This window comes from Micromesistius poutassou (genome assembly GCF_964030765.1).
Source record: "Micromesistius poutassou genome assembly, contig: SCAFFOLD_4373, whole genome shotgun sequence".
NCBI lineage: Eukaryota > Metazoa > Chordata > Actinopteri > Gadiformes > Gadidae > Micromesistius > Micromesistius poutassou.
In genome coordinates this window covers 1,667-22,377 of record NW_028179275.1, presented here as the reverse complement: position 1 = coordinate 22,377, position 20,711 = coordinate 1,667, and the positions used below count along the sequence as shown (strand labels likewise).

Sequence of the window (20,711 nt, the reverse complement as noted above, 5' to 3'; positions counted from 1 at the left end):
TCAAAGAACTCCTCAAATGTTCCACAAGATACATTTTAAATAGGAATAAGGATATATTTAAGCGACAATTAGCATCACTCAAAGTAGAAGATAAAGTGCATAACAAGCAAAGACTCCCACATCATGATCTGGAGTGACCCTTTTTTATGTTAAGTTATTCCACGTTGAACACATACATTTATATTATTGGAAATAAGGTTTGCTAAACAAAACCCAGGCTTGTATTCTAATATTCCACTAACACAATAATCAAATTAAGCTTGGAGGACACTCAATGTCTCTCGATTTACGATTTTCACAATCAATACAGTATGTGTGCTTTTGTTCAGCAAAACATCAATGTTCATGTGACAGGATTAATGCATTGGTGGTAATAGTCATGCATATTGCTTTGTGCGTCACACATCTTGCATAGCATTGACAACCACTGACTGAGTATTGACATGAACATGTGTTGTATCTACCTTCCAATTCATGCCTATAGAATGTATTGTGTTAAGAGAGGTATGAACTGAACCACAAAAAATTATCTGGTTTCATATCATGCTAGAGAAGGACTCAAGTTCTGAGGGGTTGATGCTGATCACATGTACAAGGGAATCGTAATACACAACGCAAAAAACTACAACAACCATTAGTTTAGGTTGCAACATTATCACATCAAGTTTGAATTATTTTCCTATTTTATGAGATTTTAACGCTGCTTACTTTTTTTACACTTTCACAAGTATATTGATCTATAACAAGAAGCTGTTATACATCAGAAAAGTAGATGTATGTCTGTTGTACATCGATGTATGTGTAGGTAGACATGATTACTCTCTTTTTGTGCCAAAGATCTGGAGGAAGAAGGAGAAGATGTAAATGATATCTAGGTAGATACAGAGAGTGGCGAAGACATACTCCTCCGGACTCATGGCGTAGCGCTTGTTCCCCATCAGCAGCTGGGTGTCAAACGCCAAGAACTGAAAGAGAAAAAAAAGCAGAATAAAGCAAAGAGATCTTTACTCAAGTCTAGGCTGGATATCTATGTGTGTGTGCTCACACCTACCATAGTAAACAGTATAGCTCCCAGAACGGCATAAAGACAATCCAACCATGGAACCTAAAAAAGGTTATTAGTTGGATTAACAGATTATTCAATTAATCCACCTATGGGTTTATGTAAATCCTAACTGATTGTGGTGTATTGAGGAAGTTGTATCACTCACATAGTGATAGGGGAGGACGAGTGCCATGACCAGCCCAGAGGTGAACATGACCATGCTGAAGATGAAGAGGGCCCCCCCGCAGGAAGTCACGTCGTACTGGAGGGGGGAGGACAAGAAAACAAATCCATGGAAAGGCAATCCAATCTATTACTTTAAAATAGTCTCATTGGTATCCTTTATCCATGATGAACAGGGAAACAAAGTATGGTCATATTGTATTTTAAAATGTCGCTTACCTTGGTTTGGAAGCTAAAGACTGTCACCAAGAGGCAGACTACACCTGTGATGCCCAGACACAACACCACTGACTTGGTGTTGTAGAAGCTGTTACAAGGGAGAGGACAATATAGAGGAAGTAATGGAAAGCATTCAAAACAGTCAATCATTTTAAACAGTTAATATTAAAACGTACCTTGACAACATCGCTGTCATGTAAGTGAGTGAAAGGGTCTGCAAAAGGAAAAATATTGAATGAAAAGTTATCAAGTTATAAGTTGTTTTACTGCAAACATATTTGATTCCAAGTCAAATACATATCAATACAGATTAGTGCTGCCGCGATTAGTTGACTTGGTTGTCGAAAATTAGTCGTTAATCGTTTTACTATTGACCTATTCATTTTTGTTTTCCTGTCTCAAACGGCTCACTGTAATTCACCTCCACACAAATGTGCGCTGTGCACACCCTGCTGGTTAATCGGCTATCCTCTTTTTTACCCCTCCCCCCGCCTTCACTGCTTTGATATGAAAAATGGCTGAGGCAGGTGAGTCCTCCGAATCAAGACAAATAAATTCAGGCCAACTGGTAAAAGAGTGTGTCACAGCTTTCAAACATATACACCATAAAGCCTATGGACGCCTCGGGTTGGAGAAGTCAACACGCTGCGGCATCACTTACTTGATGTTGTTTTGATTGAAGATCGACAGGTTGTAGTGGGTGCGTGCGTGAATGATTGAACGTGTGTGTGTGTGTGTGTGTGTGTGTTCATTGCAAGCGTATGTGATTTCAAAGTAACAAACAAATAAACTCAAAGCCGATGCATGCATCCAAAACTATTCGTTCAAAACCAAATAAACAAATCAAAAAATGTGTCGCTTATTTGCTTCAAATACTTTATTTTCTTTTCAAACCTTGGGAATTAATACGGCGCGGTACCAAGCAGTTGAAAACAATGTTGGCGTCTCCTGTGTGTGCCTTGCGCACCTACGTTAGATTACTTAATGACTTTGGCAGTAATGTTTTAAACATGCCATGCACACAAGTGTAAATGCGAGCAGCAAAGCTGTGTGCCGGCCTGCTTTCAGCTCGTATTTTTTTATTTGGTTATTAATTATTATTTTTGGTACATAAGTTATTTATATTGTTTACATTTGTAATTTTTGATTTGGTAACTTTGAAGTTATTTGTATTGTTTATGGCTCGGGTGACATTTTAGATTAGTCGAAAGATTAGTCGTTAGAAAATGAGTTGTTAGTGGCAGCACTAATACAGATCATACATTACATACTTTATAAACCACATAATAAAGTGACACGTTCAACTCTACACACATACACTTATAACCTCCTTGCCATTTTGTGAAAAGGAGTTGGAAACACATTCATCATGTTTTACTTACAAAGAGTCCTAGCAGAATCAGGTTCCATGGAAACAGTCTCCTGTAGAATTTGTGTGAGACAGGAGAGATTGAGTATTACATATTATAAAATCTAAAATATTATATTATTTTAGGCAATTCACATTTGTTTGACTTTGATCAAGTTAACCAGGATAATGTTGAACTTACCGGGGCGCAGAACAGCAGGAGAGAGTCAGGTATGTTACAAAGAAGACAGCACTGTTTCAAAAAATAAATAAAACAGCAAACAAATCGAGACATTAGGCCTGATTTCTAGAGTAGGCTACAACAAGCTGTTTTCTGTGTGTCACTTACTAAGAAGCCCAATACCACCCTGGATTTGACTGGATGTAGATTCTTATTGGTTCACTGAAAGAACAAAAACAAATGTATAGACGTGCAAATAATCCCATCTCGTTATTTAATTAAATGATTGAATTTGATGTTCAAGAATGCTCACCAGAAGGTGAAGATAGCAACAACAGCCATAGAGACAAACAGTTGAATCATCAATATGGAATACACCTAAACATTGAAAGGAAAAATATGAATACACATTTTTAATAATAATTCACAAATGTACTGAATATATATGTTTCATGAACATTTAATTATGGTCCACATAATGTGTGTCCATGAGGCAGCCCAGGTAGAGGGTCCTCTGCCCCTCATACCTTGCGGATGAACACCCTCCTGATGTTCTTGTCTTCCCAGCTGAACTCTGTGAGCCGCTCACCATCACTGTAGCAAGGGCTGCTGCTGCCTAGTGAGTGTGGACACGCACGTTTGTACATACATTTGTGCTCTTTATAAATTGTGGACCAGGCCAGGTGTCAAATGTGTCACATTGTAAAAAGTAAGGAATTATTGGGAACCGTATTACATTCCATATCTAAGTTGGATAAGGTGGTAAATTATCATATCAATCAAAAAAATTATTAATCATACCAGCAGTGGCTTCTTCATAACTGGGAGGAGCTTTGACTTGGCCCTCTCCGTTGGAGGTACCATTGGTAGTCTTGTTAGCAAGTAAAAGCTATTAGCAAAAAATAAACAGTTAACTTTACCTGTGTAAAACGTGACTTTCAAAATAGAGGTAATATGCTTTGGTAAGGGTTATTCATTTGAACAATACTGTCTGGAGTTGCATGATTGTTTTCAACGAAAACAGCTTCACTGTGTCGCATAAATATCTTCCTTAATAATTAAACATAATTAGTAAATGAACACTAGACCATTAGTTAACTGTTAATGAAAGGATGGTTAACTTATGCTTATAAATGTTAAATTGACGGTTGATTAATGTGCCCTTATTGTAAAGTAGAGAAGAGAATGCCATGAAACTGATGAAGACTGCATGAATGAGTCCCTATCGATTTCTACACCACACAAAAAGACGTGAGTTGTCATGGCAATAAAGCATTGACAATTCTTGCTCTGTGACGCACTTCGTAAGGATCACAATACTAGCTAGACATCAAACACCAAAATGGCTGTTGTCTAAAAAAACACTGAACAGGCTTTTCTGAGCACTTTTAATAAAAAATAGGATAAACTTATAAATTATATAAAACGTGTTTACATGACATAGGAATACATAAATGAACAACCCTGCTACCCATTTGATTGATGATCATGACAGACCATAATAGTTCAATATGACCTTTCCCCTTAACGCTAAATCGAACATGAAGGAACAAGATAATTGTTTATATTACCACTCAACATGAATGCATCATCTTACGTTTCTCGAACATCAGCGTTGAAAGTAAAATGAAAGATCATCACCATCAACTGTTATGTTCTCCTTACCTTGCCATGCGTCATGATTGCCTTGCGTCTTTCTGCAGCTGCTCAATTAATACAAGATCAATCTCTAATATCACTTTTCTTAGCAGTAAGTGGGTTTGAAGTGATACAATGATGTCACTTTGACTGGCCTGGAGCTCTTCTGATAGAGCACTGCAATCCAAGAGCTGCGTACTTAATACTCTTGCAGAAAGCCCCCTCCCTTGCACGCTCAGGCAGATTCTAGCATCATCTAGAGATGCTGCGTATAGGCTGAAGGCTCTGGACTGTACCACTGAGGAGGCAAAAAGGGGGGTGACCGTTGCAGGCTCCACACCGCGCAGAGTGGAACAGACTGGAATAGGACTGGAATAGACTAGAAATATAGAAGCATCATCGTCTGCATCCAACACATAAGGATGGGGATGGTTTCCTAGCCATCAATCTACAGATGTGATGGAATTGTTATATTATTGTACATTAAAACTGTAATTAAAAATTTAATTGATGAATGAAGTATCATACGTTGTATAATTTGCACCAAATTATAAGCGCGGCATTGCCAGAACAATTCGCATGTGCGTACCTGCACTGCCAATAATACATGAGCTCCCACATGCGTCTGGTTCACTGAGCCATAATTTATCAACATTTACACAGTGCGTAAATGTACGCACTGACTATGACGATGAGTACGCACAGCAAGCGCTAACCCTAACCTCAATTCCACGTGAGGCTACAAAACTATACACAACAAATATATAATTAGGCCTATAATAAATCTTTTTTGACCAATTGCTACTTTTGATCTACTATTTACTTGTGTTGGTTTGTAGTATGGAAGCCTACATTCTCTTCATAATACATCAAGATAGAAAATTATACAAAAATATGAAATAATTCTGTATGCACTTTATGAAAGACATTTATCAACATAAAGATTGGCGACAAAATTATTAATATTAAATATGTCCATGAAAATGATAGGCTTTTGACAATCTTTTTACACACACACACACACACACACACACACACACACACACACACACACACACACACACACACACACACACACACACACACACACACACACACACACACACACACACACACACACACACACACACACACACACACACAGGAACTGATCACATCATTTCAAGCACTATGCAAATTATGGAAGGGAATGTTCTTCAAAATGATCATTGCATACTCTTGTCAGTATCATTGTTCGGACCCAAAAAGACAAAGTTATAGTAGCTAAAATAATCCTTATTTTTAAGAAAGTTAGCTATCAAACATTACACAAGGACATCTTCAAGACACCATAAACTTCTGTATATCTGAATTGGTCTTTGGCAATACAAAAAGCTTGAATGTTCATGTAGTGTGCAGCAATTTTATGTTGTTGTTGTTATACATGTTACTCCCCGTCATCTCTGGTTCCTTCCAGCCTCAGCTCAGTGTCATTTTTGCCCAGGGTGAAGAGACTGACCATGGCCAGCAGAGCGGCCATCATCATCACCGCACAGCCCCCAAACATGTGTCTGGTCCCGCTGCCTCCCTCGCCCCCGCCGGTCCCAGAGACCTCCCCGTGGAGGGCCAGCAGCCCCAGGCAGGCCAGCAGGTGCAGCGGGAGCCTGAACCACGCCAACACCCCGGCACGCTTCTCCTCCGGGATCACCCTGGCCTGGAGGAAGCTGACCGCAGGAAAGTAGAGTCCGCACGCCAGCTCAAGCAGCACGAAGGCGATGAGAGACTCGAAGGGTCTGGCTTGTCCCGGGGCTGTCGAGAAGGTCAGCATGAAGAAGGAGAAGAACGCCATGAGCACGGCCAGGCACAGCAGGTGGCTGGGCTGAAGGTGGTAGCGCGAGGAGGTGGCCAGGCGGTACAGCAGGGAGCCCGCCATGCTGGAGGCCATCAGGCAGGAAAACACTATTCCCAGAGGGGGGTTGTGGGGGTCCAGTACCGGGGTCCATAGGAAGACAAAGATGTATAGCACACTTTCAAACAGAGCCTGCACCGCACCCAGCAACATTACTCTCCTGTCAGACAGCAGGCAGCGCAGGCCCTCCTGGCAGCTTCGCCAGAACTGCGCCCTGGCAGATGTGTGGACCGGATGTGCAGAGGGGCCAAGGAGAGGTCTGTGTTTGTCTCCCTCGGGGGATACTTCAGATTCCTCTTTGCCCCAGTCGGTGAGCACCACCCATCCACACGCCCCCAGGCAGGGCACGGCCAGGATGAAGGGGGCCACGGGGCCCAGGTGGAGCCACTCGGCCAGAAGGTTAGCGACCAGCCCGGCGCCCACAGCCAACGCGTGGTTCCACGTGGCGGCCTTTGTGAAGGTACTGGGGATCCACTCCTTGGGAAAATCATGGACCTCTGTGTGCCGATGGACATACCAGGCCTCGAACGTGGTGGAGAGCAACGACGTGGACAGCCCTCCGAGGACACGTCCGATGATTAAAACAAAGTAATCCCTGGAGAGTTTTGTGAGACAACAGGCCGAGTAAGTGAGGCAGAAGAGCAGGCATGACCGTCTGCGGCCCAGGGCTTGAGGCAACCAACTGGCAAATGGAGCAAACAGAATGCAGGCGCCCAAGCCACACACATACAGAATGGCTATTTGAGACTCCAGGAAGCTGTAGTGGCGGTACAGTTTATAGAGGTATGGGCCCTGGAGCCAGTCTGCCCAGAGGGCTAACAGGTAAGCCCGCAGGAAGAGGGTCTGGAACTTGCGGAAGGCTGGGTTTGCTACTGCTGTGGACGCAGGCTGCGGAGGGATCAGACGCCGTGCAGTGACCTCAAGGAACACACACAACGCGAGCAAGAGAATGACTGCAAGGTACACCGTGAGCCACATAGTGTGTTTGACGTGCACAAACTCTCTGTTATCTATGTTGTGCTATTGCTGTATCTTCAGCGCATCTTCTAGCGATGTCCCAGATCCTGTGAGGAGATGAGGGTTAAAAGTTAGAACGATATTAGAGACTAAATAAAAACATGGTAAATGGTAAATGGACTGTATTTATATAGTGTTTTTCTAACCAATGGCCACTCACAGCCATTTACAATAGTGCCTAACATTAACCCATTCATGCACACATTCACACAACGACGGCGGAGTCAACCATGCAGGGCGACAGCCAGCTCGTCAGGAGCAGTCAGGGTGAGGTGTCTTGCTCAGTGACACCTCGACACTCAGCGAGGAGGAGCCGGGGACCGAATCTTCCGGTTACCAGTCAACATGATCAGTGTCGGTTGAGTAATAAACAAACACGGTGTCATGGAGAAAGACACGGACCCGGATCTTACAGACGGAACAAAAAAATCCCCCCAAAAAATATTAAGTTATAAACAAAACAAGTTACCAATAACTACGAAGGAATGGTCAACATGATAACCATAATGCTGTTTGCCTGAATTAAACCGCATGATAACATACCGTTGAAAGTGTATGATCAGCTGCCTCCAACTCACAGCTCTGGTTAGTTAAACTAGGAATGCGAGCCTCAAAACAATCAGCTTACCATTTCGATTAGTAGTCTTCCAATATTACTGCAGGAGCACTATGACAGATCCTTGCAAAGCATCACAAATGACAGTCATCCGTGTTTCCTACATTGCTTTTCAAAACGACATTTTATTTCCGGGTTTGTCGTGGATTGACCACCAACAGGGGGCGCATCTGCTCCTCCTCCTCCCTCTCCGCCTCCACCTCTTCTTCGTATAATGTTTTTAAGCAGCTAACAAAACTACTCGTAGTATTACCGCCACCGTTTGAACAGGAGTAGTAATCCTGGATACTTCTTAATTAAAAAAAAAAAAAAACACAAACAAAAACCAATAAACCAAACTAACTGACCGTGACTATAAAAAATAAGAAAATAAAAAATAATTGAAGCCCTCATTTTAAACCCATTTGTACCCATTCACTTCTCAGTGCTTCTTTCAATGTTGCTCTCTCTGACCCTTCTACTGTTCTTGTCCATTTGGAATCCCGTTTGGATGCTTCTTTAAAATAAATAATCTCCTATTTAATATTGTATGCCCGATTCTCATCCTTCCTTCCTCCTTCCTCCTTCCTTCCTCCTTCCTGCACCACCCTACATTCCCTGTCTTTCCAACCTCCTCTTGGATGGTACAAAAATGTTGTCCCTGAACTTCTTCATCCCATGTGCTCTGCCACTTTTATTCTTTCTCTTCATTCAACTTTTGTTTTCTGCTCAACTGAAGTCGGTTTACGTCCGTCTGGTCTTCTTTGGTTGCATCCTTTGCATATTTATCATCTTTCCCCATCATCGGGATTCTCAACAGTGATTGTAAAGTTTCATACAACAGATCTTGCCTGATTGACTTATGAGACTGTATACTCTTTATGCTTCACATGAATTTTAACAAATCAAAGCACAAAGTTATCTAACTGACATTACCACTATCTCCTATCTACTGATAGATGTCTGGTTATTCATTTCAAAATGAATCAGCAAATGCTGATCCTACCTTTCCACTTATTCCTATTCCTATATCTAAACACATAAAGGAATCTTAAATATCTACATTTGATATACAATTATACAACTACAGCATTATATCCTTGGTGTGTGCCATAGTGAACTGCTGACATACCTACCCTCATTTGAATCTGTCATCAAACAAGAACATCTTTGCAAATGAACATTCTTCCTTGAACACCAAGCTTATCAAGTTAAATTCTCTGCACATTTTATTGTTGTCCTTCGAAATATCAAAAGAAACGGCCAGGACTCTTTATTCACCTGGGCTTTCCTCATTTCAGGCTCAGGGCATATCACCGGATCCATTGTTCCTAGTCCTTTCCACTTTGAAGCTGTGACATGAGTTTATTACTTCAAAATAATAAATACACCAGAATGCGTTCCATAATCTTTCCTGTATGAGATGTTGAGACTATTGGTCTGTAATTAATTGGAGACTACTGTTGGATCCTTTCCCGGCTTCCTCATTGGCACCACCACTGCCTCGTTCCATGATCCAGGAAGCTGTCCTTCCTGTCACCCTTTTATATAAATACACAACAGTCTTAAGCTTAGTCACTTAGATGTGCTTACATTATCAAACAGACCTGATTCTTTCCCGGTGAAGCTTAGCTTTTCTCATGGCAAGTTTTGATTTTGCCAACGGAGGGGCAGACTCAAAGTATCCTTGCATCTTATAATGTGTTGATTGGCCTTGTATACTTATCAGCAAATCTCTACCATGAAACATGTCACGTCATATTTTAATGCAGGTGTCATTTAAATCTCCTACAAATTGATCTAGAATGTAATAAATTCAGAATCATTTAACAATAACAAATACTTTTTATTTTTCTTTAATTTGACCAAATAGACAAAAGGAAGACAAAATATACATAATAACATCTTTATATCAATTATATGCAGGAAGATTTACAAATGCACAACATGTGTTCAAACAATTGTAATCATAACACGCAAGCAGTGAGAGACGATGCATCCTCCCTTAACCTGAAAAATACATTTGTGTTTGTATGACAAACATTGGGGGCAGAGGGAAGGTTGCATGTAGAGTGAATGCTGGTGATCTTTTGTATTATGCTGGCTGAGCTATCAGCAGGAAAAAGCTCTGAGCACACTGAGGCCCCTTACTAAACATTCTCCAATACACAATCCTTTATGTACAGCACCGCCTTGTAAAGTTCATTTCAATGCATATATAGACGTTAGAGTTACATATTTACACAAACAAATTTCATGAAATACATACAAATCCATCATGCATGGAGTATCTTAGACAGCTTATGGTTTCAGTTGCAATACAATAATGTTGATACAACTCTTGGTGAAATAAGAGTTAATATGATTAAAATGTGAAGTTCTTAACAGTGCATAGCTGACAGTAAGTTGTAAAATGGAAGCTTTTTTGTCAAATATAAAAGGAATCATATCGTATATTGGTGTGATTGATTCTGTGTGATGTGATTCTGTCAAATACTAATACATATGGTATGTTTAGTGAAATAATGTCAAAGACCTTAATATATCAACTTAATCTATTAAGTATTTACACGTTTCCTTCCTTAATCACAAAAAATGAAAATATGTATTTTAATGGTCCCTCTAAATCATGACCTAAACAGGCAGCTTAACGATGGTCTGCTGATGCATAGGAATAAGGAGTCACTTAATTACTTAAGTGAAGTGTCTGTTTTTAACTGGAAAAGGGGTATAAATCTGTCTAAAATGATTTTTCTCCATTGCATTGATTCACGGTGTAGTACAATGTTCTTCATGAGACCTTGCAGTGTGTGTGTCCGCGCGTTAATCTCAGAAACATCCATATATTCATCGCTTTCCTTCTCTTCGTTGACCTCTTCTCCTTCCAAGGAACTCCAGAGGTATGGAGGACAAGTCTAGGATGATCGGTCAAGTGTGTGTACCACGTGTGTGAGTGAAGGTCCTGTATCCGTGTGTGTGTGTGTGTGTGTGTGTGTGTGTGTGTGTGTGTGATGGTGCGTCAGAGGCCCGCTCAGGGGTCGATGTGGAAGGCCAGCAGTTTGTCTGAGTGCAGGTTGTTGAGGGTGCGCAGGTCGGGCAGGCGCAGCAGCAGCTTGGGGAAGAGGCCTCCGTCCCCGGGGTGGCGCCGGGCGGTGAGGGAGCGCAGGGCGCGGATCAGGCCCTCCTGGAGCCGCTCCACGGCGCCCGGGTCCGAGACGCCAGAGCGGTCTGAAGGACAGCGACCACACGGCTTTGAGAACAGGACCGTGAACGGTGAGCCACACAACATCTCGGGCTCTGTGTTTGATTGCTAAACAACACAGTCCACTGTATTGTATCCATGAAGCACCTGACCGTTATAAGGCAACATAGACTTTCAAACGATAACACAAAGTGGCCTTCGAGACTGTTCTGTAGTAAAGACGAACTAATGCAAAGATTAACTAATGCATAGTGATGTTATTGCTTGTTTCAGTTCCAACGGTATTGCTGAAGAGTGGTTATGTTAACAACCTTATTAAGTTGGGAGATGTCATGTATGTAATGGATAGCTGCATTGTTATTCCCATGCCTTAGAGGGCGCTCTACGGCACCTGTTAAGTATAACTTGTAACATTGTTCCGGTGCTATTAAAAGAGTTAAAATGGATATCAACGTCTCGACCTGCCTTCTTGTATCACTCTGTCACTAATAAGTTATCCTTATATAATATAAAGAACATAATAGTTGTCATGGATGAGTTGTGATGCGGCTCGTACCTGCAGACACCAGGACCACAGCCATGAACAGAGCCATCTCGTCGGGCTCCAGCCCCAGAGAGCCCAGCTTCTCGCTGAACTCAAACATGGCGTCCAGCAGGGTGCCCATCCCAAGAGCGCGGAGAGTGGCCAGCATGTAGGTCTGGCCGTTCAGGAAGGTGACGCTGCGCTCCTCAGCGTTGAATAACGTACAGAACCTCACCATGAGAACCTGGTCGCAACACACAAGAGCAGGTTCAGCAATCAAAAATAGTGGAGAAATGGTTCCCCAGCAGTTGTAAAAAATGATTAATTAATAACTGTAGTCAATCATTTGATATGACTTAGACTTTAATGTCCTCTGAGATGCAATTAGTTGTACAGCATAGAACATATACACACACATAACCAGAACATCAGGTTAACAAAACGAAATACGGTCCGAGATCCTCTATATCATCCATCCGCATCCATCATGAATAACATCAGGTCATGTGAATTACCTGGAAGGTGCCTGATTTTAGCAGCATGACTTGGTCTTGTTGGCTGAGCTCTTGAAACCCTGGGATACCCTTGGCAAACTCTACCACTTCTTTGACAGCGGGAGTGAAACCGTGGGAGAAGGACTCCCATACCTGCTGGCTGGTGCACTCGGGTCCTGATACAGGGTACGCATTCAGAGGACAGGCCTTTGTGGAAAAACAAAAGAAAAACACAAACTCAACCTTCAGCTCACAACCCTCAATTTGTTGAGATTGTATTGATCCCTTATGTGTCGTCTTTACATCAGAAAGATAATGTACATGGTCATAAGATACAAGTATTAATTAGTGATAGATTGTCTATTACACTTACAAGAACTTTCGATCCTTGCGCTAACTTCCATGGGCAGGAGTTTTGAGTGGGGGCTGCTGCTGGGAAGTGGTTGTGATCGACCGGGTTGTCGCTCTGGGCGGTGGACTCCCGCGGCTGTAGGTTGTGTGACACTGTTGAGTTATACCGACCATGGTCTACAATGGAGAACGTTGACTGGCTGTTGTTGTTGGTGGGGGGGCAAGCGACGGGGAAAGACTGGTAACCCAGTGTGCAGCTCGGATGGGAGGAGACCCGGGGGTATTTAGCTTCCTGAGGAACGGGGGATAGGTTGCTGTTGGTGGACATGTTGGCCCTCTTGGCGGGTCTCCCCTGGCTCGTGGTGGTGAAGATGTCCCTGTACGCTCTAGAGATGGCCCCGATGGCCTCTTTAGAGTTGCAGTCTCTGGGGCTTGGGGTCTTGCCCCCCACTGGGGGAGGGTCCATGTCCATGCTGGTGGACTCGTTCAGGCTGTTCATGTAGCTCTGCATCTCGTCCAGGAGACGCTGCTTCTCTCTCTTGGGGATACGGCCGAAACGGACAGCTAGGGACAGATAGAACCAAGGAGCACAGAGTAAGTACTGCTGTCCAACACACAACATGGAATCTAACACTATCGCTGTATAATGCATTTAACTACCACACACATTCACCTAGAAGGCATAAAGCATTTATGGATTATCTTTAAACATCGATGGATTCCAGAGAAGGAGTGTCAGCAAGTGTTAAGTTGTACACTTGCTTTTCCTTAACTGTACTTCCACCCCCCCCCTCCCCACTCTCAGTGAGCAGCCATCAGCTGGAGCAGTTATTTATAGGTCCTTATGCCAGCATCAGCCTCAGCCTTTTCTCTATCAATCTCTTTCTCCCACTGCCTCCCTCAGTTTGTAAGTAGGGCAGTGGGGCACCAGGAGTCTGCTATTGCATGCACCAAGATCACGAAAAGGGAGCAAGAGAGTTCAGACTGTGCAAAAGCACAGGATGAGAAAGAGTGTGTTAGAATGGATAAGTAGAGGGGATAGAGGGAAGAGCACTGAGGAGGATGGCTTATATTGCTGAGAATTTTGCTAGTTAGGTAAGTTTGGGAGAGGGTTGCAGACTGCTGCTGTTTTGTGAATTTGGCCTCCTGGGATTAAAAAAAGTTGTACCTTATCTTATCTTGGACCAAATAGACAAAGATAAGAACAAGTACAAGTTATAAATCAATGTTGGGATTGTCGTGTTGAATAAGGAAGTTAAACTGAAAGAATCTAAAGGAAGCAGTAAGATGAAGAAGCAGGCTAATTTTAAATCTATTCGTCATGAATGGATCTAATGTATTGACTAACAAATGCTTTAAAAATGCTTTGCTAATTGTCCACAGGACAAGATTCCATGACAGGCAATGTTCCTCATGACTTTAGATTAAAAAGCATCAAAGCTGTAGCTTTCACACAAAATGTGTTCCCAATTGGCAAACTGTGCTAGTGTGCCAGTTGGCATAGTGGCACACTTAGCTTCCTGTTACCAGAGAAGTTTCAATACTTGTCTGGAGTGTGAAGCAAATGCACACGACAGCCTTGTGTGAAATTAGGGTGTACTATTTATTGTGGGCTCCTGGCCGTTATATGTGGGTTTCCTGTTTTGGCAATGATTACAACATTGTGAAAGGGGTTTTTAGGTTGTGGTTCATGATTCTATCAAGAATCCTCCAGGTTCATGTTTAATCTCATACCAGCTGTGCTCTGCATCCCCATTCTGAGTGCTGCCTCAAGTTCTTTGTGCACCAAAAGTGTGGAGCAAACAATATAATATATACATAAATAATAGTACAGAGAGTAAAGTAAAGAGTACAGAGACGTAGACACACAATGAGATGAAAACGACTACAAACAAGTAGGTCATGGTGTAGAACGCGGATGCTATAGGCCCAATTCGGCACTGTTTTTCTGGGCCAACCTGGCTGGATGCCTTTCTTAATCTATGCTGATAGGTGATCAATCAATGTTCTGGAGTCAGGGCGATGTAGAAACTAGGCGATGTGAGTGTGCTTATGAACGTCTTTGCTGTGTTTGTGTATGTATGTGTTTTTTTCTTCTCCTCTTAATTGTTTCTGTATCCACCGTTAATCGGGGTAAGATGCTGTAAGGGCATAAGCAAAGTAATCAAGTTGACCCTGTTCCAATTTCCTAAAATAATTTCTGTGTTTGCTGCAGTTTTCTGGATGACGGATGGCTTCGGGGACTCGGCGCCTCCTCCTCTCATAAATCACTGTCTGGGAAGGAGGTGTGAGGAGGCGGGGGGAGGTTAGGAGAACATGGCACTGCAGACGACGGTGCAGGGAATGTACCGAGCCTGAGGAGACAGCGTGGAGGAGAGATATCCGCAAAGGACGAAGGAAAGACGTTTTGAAACTTCCCAAAGCAAGGCGTTTGGGGGTTTGATAGTGAGTCACATAAACCCCCTGGTGTCTGTCCAGGGAGGAGGACGAGGCGGTCGCAGCACAGCAGCAGGTGACTGCGCCACTGGCACCATGACCTCAAAAGGCCTCCCACGTTACGTTCTGTACGGAGACCTACATTACGAGAGGTGCCATAAATGAGTTCACCATTTCCCCATTGCTTCTGCTAATCAGTTCACTGTGGCATGGTGACAGAGTGGCCCGCATGTCCCTCTTGCTTCTAAAAAATGTGTCAAGTGGTGTCTCACCGTCTCGAGACATGCCGACGGAGAGGCACTTCTTAAAGCGGCAATGCTGGCAGCGGTTGCGGTTCATGCGCATGATAAGACAGTTCTCGTTCTTCACGCACATCTTGTAGTTGATGTTCTGCTGGATGCTGCGACGGAAGAAGCCCTGGGAAACGACATGAAGGACGGCGTTAGATGACATCACACGGCCAAAGCTATGTGCAGTTCACACTGGTCCTGTGTGGATCAATTGGTACGGCAGGGTGATCACACTGCCAGTGTTAGGGGTGTCATTTCAATGCTTACTTATATACTATAGGGTATTGTAAGAACACTTGGGATAATCATTTCCTATGGTTTTTGCCATCCCTTTCTTGTCATGCCATGTCACTTTTAATAAACAAGACTGTGACAGTGAATTGAAGGTGGGGTTTTGGCATCTCGGAATTACCAAAATTCTAATGTTTAGTGATGGTGGGATTACCTTGCAGCCTTCACAGGCGTGCACGCCATAGTGGAACCCAGACGCGATGTCCCCACAAACTTTGCACAGCAAGACCATCCCTCCAGTCTCTGTGAACAGTTTAAAAGGACAGGTATGTAGGTCAGTCGTCTGACGTACAAGATCTACAAGACAAGGAGCATCAAACATGACAATAACACAATACTCAGGGACAGCGAGGAGGACTCACTGGTGAACGTTCCGGAGAAGCTGCTGGGCCTCTTCCCAGCGACGGGGTGCATGTAGGCGTGCTGAGGGGTGGCCGCCCCCCCGAACACCTCGGGGAACTGGAACACTAGCTTGGACGATAAGGAGGAGGTGGTGGTGGTGCATCCCGACGACCTTTGCTTCAACGCCCCGATTTCCGTGAAGGTGACCTCGGGAGACGAGGGCTGGGACTGGCAGGAGGGCGAATGGGTCTGGTAGCCGCTGGACGGGCTGCCGGGGCTGGGGCTTGAGCTGCCCGAGGAGCCCGCGTACAGGATCACTCCTCCGCCTGCTGAAGTGAACGAACGTGGTAAATGGACTGCATTTATGCAGAGCTTTTCTAACCAGTGTTCACTCAAAGCGCTTAACTATGGAACCACAGCATTTAATCCCCCATTCACATCATGATGCAGTTATGGAAAACGTTTCTCATTCACGTTGTGTTTAGAGGAACATTAGTTAGTATAATGTTTAGTTTGACTTCACTTTAAAGCTTATGTGTATTATAATTTATACCTTTCAATGTCCATTTGACATTTGGCAGATATTTCACACTTATTCTTTTCATTGGACATGCTATGATGTAATGTACCACAACCTCTAGGCCCTCTAGTAAAGCACCACAGTAATGCTAAGCTATAGGATTATGCAGCGCTGCCTAGACATCATTGGGCGCTCGAGCGGATATAGTTCAGAGTGCTAAAAATACCGCTGGTAGCTCAGCAACAGAGCAGGGCTCATTTGGCATGAGCAAGAGACTGCGTCATGCTAATGCGGTATTTATGCTGACGTCATTTATCACTACAGACATTTTAATATACATTGGTTATTCTTATTACTATTTGTTTGCCATGATTCGGCATATCAGTGGTCAATGTCCGAGTTGTGCTCCACACTTCCAGTCGTGCGTTAACTTGTGGCCCAAGACACGGCCTCTCCTCACGTGTCTGCCTCCTCCTCCGCTCCAATAATAGCCTCCGCTCCCCTGGCCTCGTGACCGCTGCTCCACACCTGACTCACGTGGACTTCTGATACGCAGACGGCCCTGATCCAACCCACACACTTGTGTAGAAATGCAACAATTTAAAAGGATGCTGTGGCACCAGCCGCATTCCCCTGTGTCATCACCCAACAGTCTAATACTAATAGTCTAATACTATATAGGTCTATGTCGTTAGTTTGGATGACGTGTTAACATGAAATAAGGCTCTTTGATAGACCTTAGCCAATTTGATAGTCCTCCCCAAGGTGAACTGTATTCATAACAAGTATGCATTCGATGTGTGGCTGTGAGCTGTCCTCTGCTGCCCGAGGTACTTGGCTTGCCCAAGTGTTTTCATAATACTGCAGCCAGCAGTGGCACATGTTGCTGGATGTGTTGACTCACCCAGGCCACACACAACAGAGGCAACCCCAAGCAGGCCCTGTTTACAAGATGCAGTCATGGCTGTCCCAGTCATTTACAAAAACACATTGTTTATCTGAAAGATCACAAAGTAGTTATTTATGAATGGGCTCCGCGGCCATTCCCATAAACTCCATCAATTATTAAATCTATAATCTCACAGGTCAATGTTGTGTGGTTTGCACAACATACGTGAAGGACCACAAACCAACAAACAACATGAGGGAATAGGTGGTCTTCCATCCAACAGCAGGTGATGAAACTGATGAATAGTTCCACTTGAGGGCACGTTGCTGCCCGGCAGGCCGACTGTTGACGTTAATATTAACGCCAGGGGTGGTTCAGTGCTTTTGTCCGTGGCGTGCTACGCTGCAGCGAGCGCTGTGTGTGTCAAATCCTGTGCTGCACGCTCTCTTCAGGCCCGTCGGGATCCAGGTCAACACAGACCGCCTTATGAAAGCCCGTGGCGCTCCACGCCACTCGTGCGGACGCTAATCTGCTACAGACGAGGCGTTCGGAGAAACGTGAGCCGGGAGAACTTCATAGGCATGAATAACAGCCACCTAGCTCCCTACCCAGCCTCTACCCTCCACCCACCTGCCTCTCGGTCCTCCGTCCTCCGCTAGAGGAAGCCGAGCAGAGCTTTAGCTGTAGTGGTTAGGGTTAGGGTTAGTCCACAGGGTAGATGGTTCTTTTCTTTGGCTGCCGCGCCATGCTGAATATGGGAGTCCTGCATCACAGCGTTATTGGCAAACTAATGGGTAGACTATTTTATAATCATTATTAAATCTCATTGTAGTGAATGAAACATTGTTAACACTGAGTTTGAGATCAATTAAATGGTACATGCCCTTGTGGTTAATTTTTATACTCTTAACCACTTGTCTAATTGCCGTGGTCCAAGTTTAGTTGTTCTCCCAAAGATAGCGCACAATAACAACTATAACAATAACAACTAACTCTGAGTAAGTTCTACAGCTTCTACTTAGCTTCTACTTCTTACCTATAACTATTTTATATCCCATAATATGTAACTGTATATAGAGGCTGATTGGTGGATTGGCTGTGATGAAAAATGTTTCTCTTCAATTGTGCAGATCATTAACTCCCAGATTGTGAAAGTAGGTCAAACACAAAGGAACATGATATAACAGCATTCCCGTGTCCTCAAATGGATGCTGCATCAAGCTCTGCAACCGCCACACGCAATTAAAATCATTCAAGATAAGCCAAATGCATTGCAGTGGATATAATTTCTACTCATTCTGAATATGCTGAGCACAGTGTGGCCTCGGAGCCCCGGCCTACAAGAGCAGCTCCTCTCTTCCTCAACTGTTCTCTCTCTGAAGTGTCCCGATCATAATGCATTGCCCTGCATGTCATCTTCATGTGCTGCCCTTAACTGACCTTAACTGTGTTACGATTTGTGGGATTTAAAAAAAACACCAATGTAGCTATTATTCAGACACGCATGTGCTTTCAGTGGCCCGAATCACGCAGGCGCATGAGGCGGGAAAACGTGACGAGAGTTAATACACGAAACTGCTGACCCACTGACCAAGCTCCCCCTTCCGGCACAGCGGGGGTCGGGCAGAGGAGCGGGAGGAGGGGAGGCGGGCCTGGGAATCACGCGTAGCACGTGGCTCTGAGAGTGATTCCACGTGACGAGGGTTTGGACTGTATCACTGTGCTATGGGAAGATGCGGCGCATGCTTCTGCTGTAGAAATCACTTGGACTCGACGTCACCGGGGGGCTTTGAAGTGAAGAGCATCACGTAGCGGGGACGTGAGGTCCACGGGACCGCGCATCGGGTAAATGCGCAGGGTCTAAAATAAATATGACATGCGCATAGATTGTCACCGATTACACGGAGTTATTTTTATATTGGGTTGCTTCAAATATCTCAGTACACACAGTACACATCAAAGAAACATGACCCAAATCTGGCCCACTTATGGATGTGCCCAGAGCTATTGCTTGATTTCGTTATGCAAAAACGTGATCAACATCACGGGCTGACTGATCCCATTCCATCACTGATACAGTAGGCTACTATAGGCTGAATGCAAGGGTCATACCGATGACCCCGTTTAACCTCGCACTAAATCACTCGCTTACTGCCACTTAAAGTGCTCGTACACCGTATCTACTTGTCTAATTGCCTTGGTGATCATCCAAGTGTCGTTCCTTTCCTAAAGATAGCTGGCTCAGAATAACAACCGACTCCATGTGAGTTTGTTTTCAATGGGGGAGATCAGGAAGTTCGACTGACCACTGACACGTTGCGCTTCCGTTACGCACGCGTTATAACCACGGATCGATCCGGTCAACATGTTGGACTGTTATCATGCAAAATGTGATTGATTGACACAACTCAACAGAGAGTCGTCATTCCTTCCGAACATGTTCTGTGATCATCAAACACATTGAAACTGAATCATCGTTCCTGGGAAAGACCGCCATAACATAACACACAAAGTTGCACTCAATATTATTTCTAACATAACTCATAGCCTTCAGTTATTTGACAATATATAGCATGATGGAAACCGCTTATATGCAGCATATAAACTGCATATATGTCCTTAATGAAGCTCACAACACATGAACCGAAAATAAACAAAACATTAAAAAGCAATGAGATAGAAAGTGTTCTTGAATTGCGCCTTGCAGTGTCGTCATTGGCATATTTGCAATAATACTGGGTTACACGACAGTCCTCTTTCCAAGACATTGTGAAAATATATTGATAATAACAACAATAATACAAAAAATACGTACCACTACCAGGGCTGTGATCCATCTCTTCTGTTGAGGACTTCCGATTTCAGGTGAAGGTAAATGTTGATCAATGGTGATAGAGTGCAGCTAAAGTCGTGTTAACGCAGGTGACGAGAGGAAGGCACACCTGTTCCGATAACACCTGCTCCATAGAACAAATTTCAACGATGGTTGAAAATAAATGTCCAGCTGTTGTCTTGGGTGTATTCAGGTCCGCACGATGATGTGCTGAGGGCTTGTTCTCCTTAAAGATACATCTTGACTTGTGCGCTCCGAGCAGAACCGTGTGGTGTTGGACGAGCCAGAACAGACTCAGAGTCTCATGAATTCCAAGAAACAAGTGTTGGAAGGTCCGTTAATATTAGTGAGAAACCTGACACCGACTCGGTGACACTGTAACACACATCAATTAGGATCGCAGGTGAGTAAGAAATGTGACCGCCT

The 20,711-nt window shown here is 43.7% G+C and overlaps 3 protein-coding genes across 4 annotated transcripts; all 3 read right to left on the bottom strand.

The window, feature by feature from the left end:
• Positions 1-815: 815 nt before the first annotated feature.
• Positions 816-4,656, bottom strand: LOC311372979 (protein lifeguard 2-like; the record flags this gene model as incomplete). The annotated part of the gene is made up of 12 exons (XM_084489862.1): positions 816-965; positions 1,052-1,105; positions 1,212-1,307; positions 1,448-1,535; positions 1,624-1,661; positions 2,830-2,869; positions 2,998-3,048; positions 3,145-3,198; positions 3,290-3,354; positions 3,504-3,592; positions 3,778-3,865; positions 4,642-4,656. The coding sequence occupies 12 exons, from the start codon at positions 4,654-4,656 to the stop codon at positions 816-818; spliced, it is 828 nt and encodes a 275-aa protein (XP_084345988.1).
• LOC311372978 (molybdate-anion transporter-like) lies at positions 4,391-8,285 on the bottom strand. The gene is made up of 2 exons (XM_084489861.1): positions 8,148-8,285; positions 4,391-7,566 (listed from the first exon to the last, which is right to left on the bottom strand). Exon 2 carries the CDS (start codon positions 7,478-7,480, stop codon positions 6,041-6,043), a length of 1,440 nt encoding a protein of 479 aa, XP_084345987.1. The 5' UTR covers positions 7,481-7,566; positions 8,148-8,285; the 3' UTR covers positions 4,391-6,040.
• A 2,860-nt stretch (positions 8,286-11,145) lies between these two features.
• LOC311372976 (nuclear receptor subfamily 1 group D member 1-like) lies at positions 11,146-20,289 on the bottom strand (the record flags this gene model as incomplete). Of its 2 annotated transcripts, none has more annotated exons than XM_084489859.1 (8): positions 11,146-11,342; positions 11,873-12,083; positions 12,355-12,540; positions 12,707-13,248; positions 15,393-15,537; positions 15,856-15,944; positions 16,064-16,372; positions 20,268-20,289. In XM_084489859.1, 8 exons carry the CDS (start codon positions 20,287-20,289, stop codon positions 11,146-11,148), a joined length of 1,701 nt encoding a protein of 566 aa, XP_084345985.1. The 2 variants fall into 2 exon arrangements, with proteins under 2 accessions (XP_084345985.1, XP_084345986.1); XM_084489860.1 differs by having other exon boundaries at positions 20,271-20,289.
• Positions 20,290-20,711: the final 422 nt, after the last annotated feature.

Bases quoted from the DNA above. Each gene is read 5' to 3' on its own strand.
- LOC311372978 (XM_084489861.1), bottom strand. From the start codon at position 7,480: ATGTGGCTCACGGTGTACCTTGCAGTCATTCTCTTGCTCGCGTTGTGT.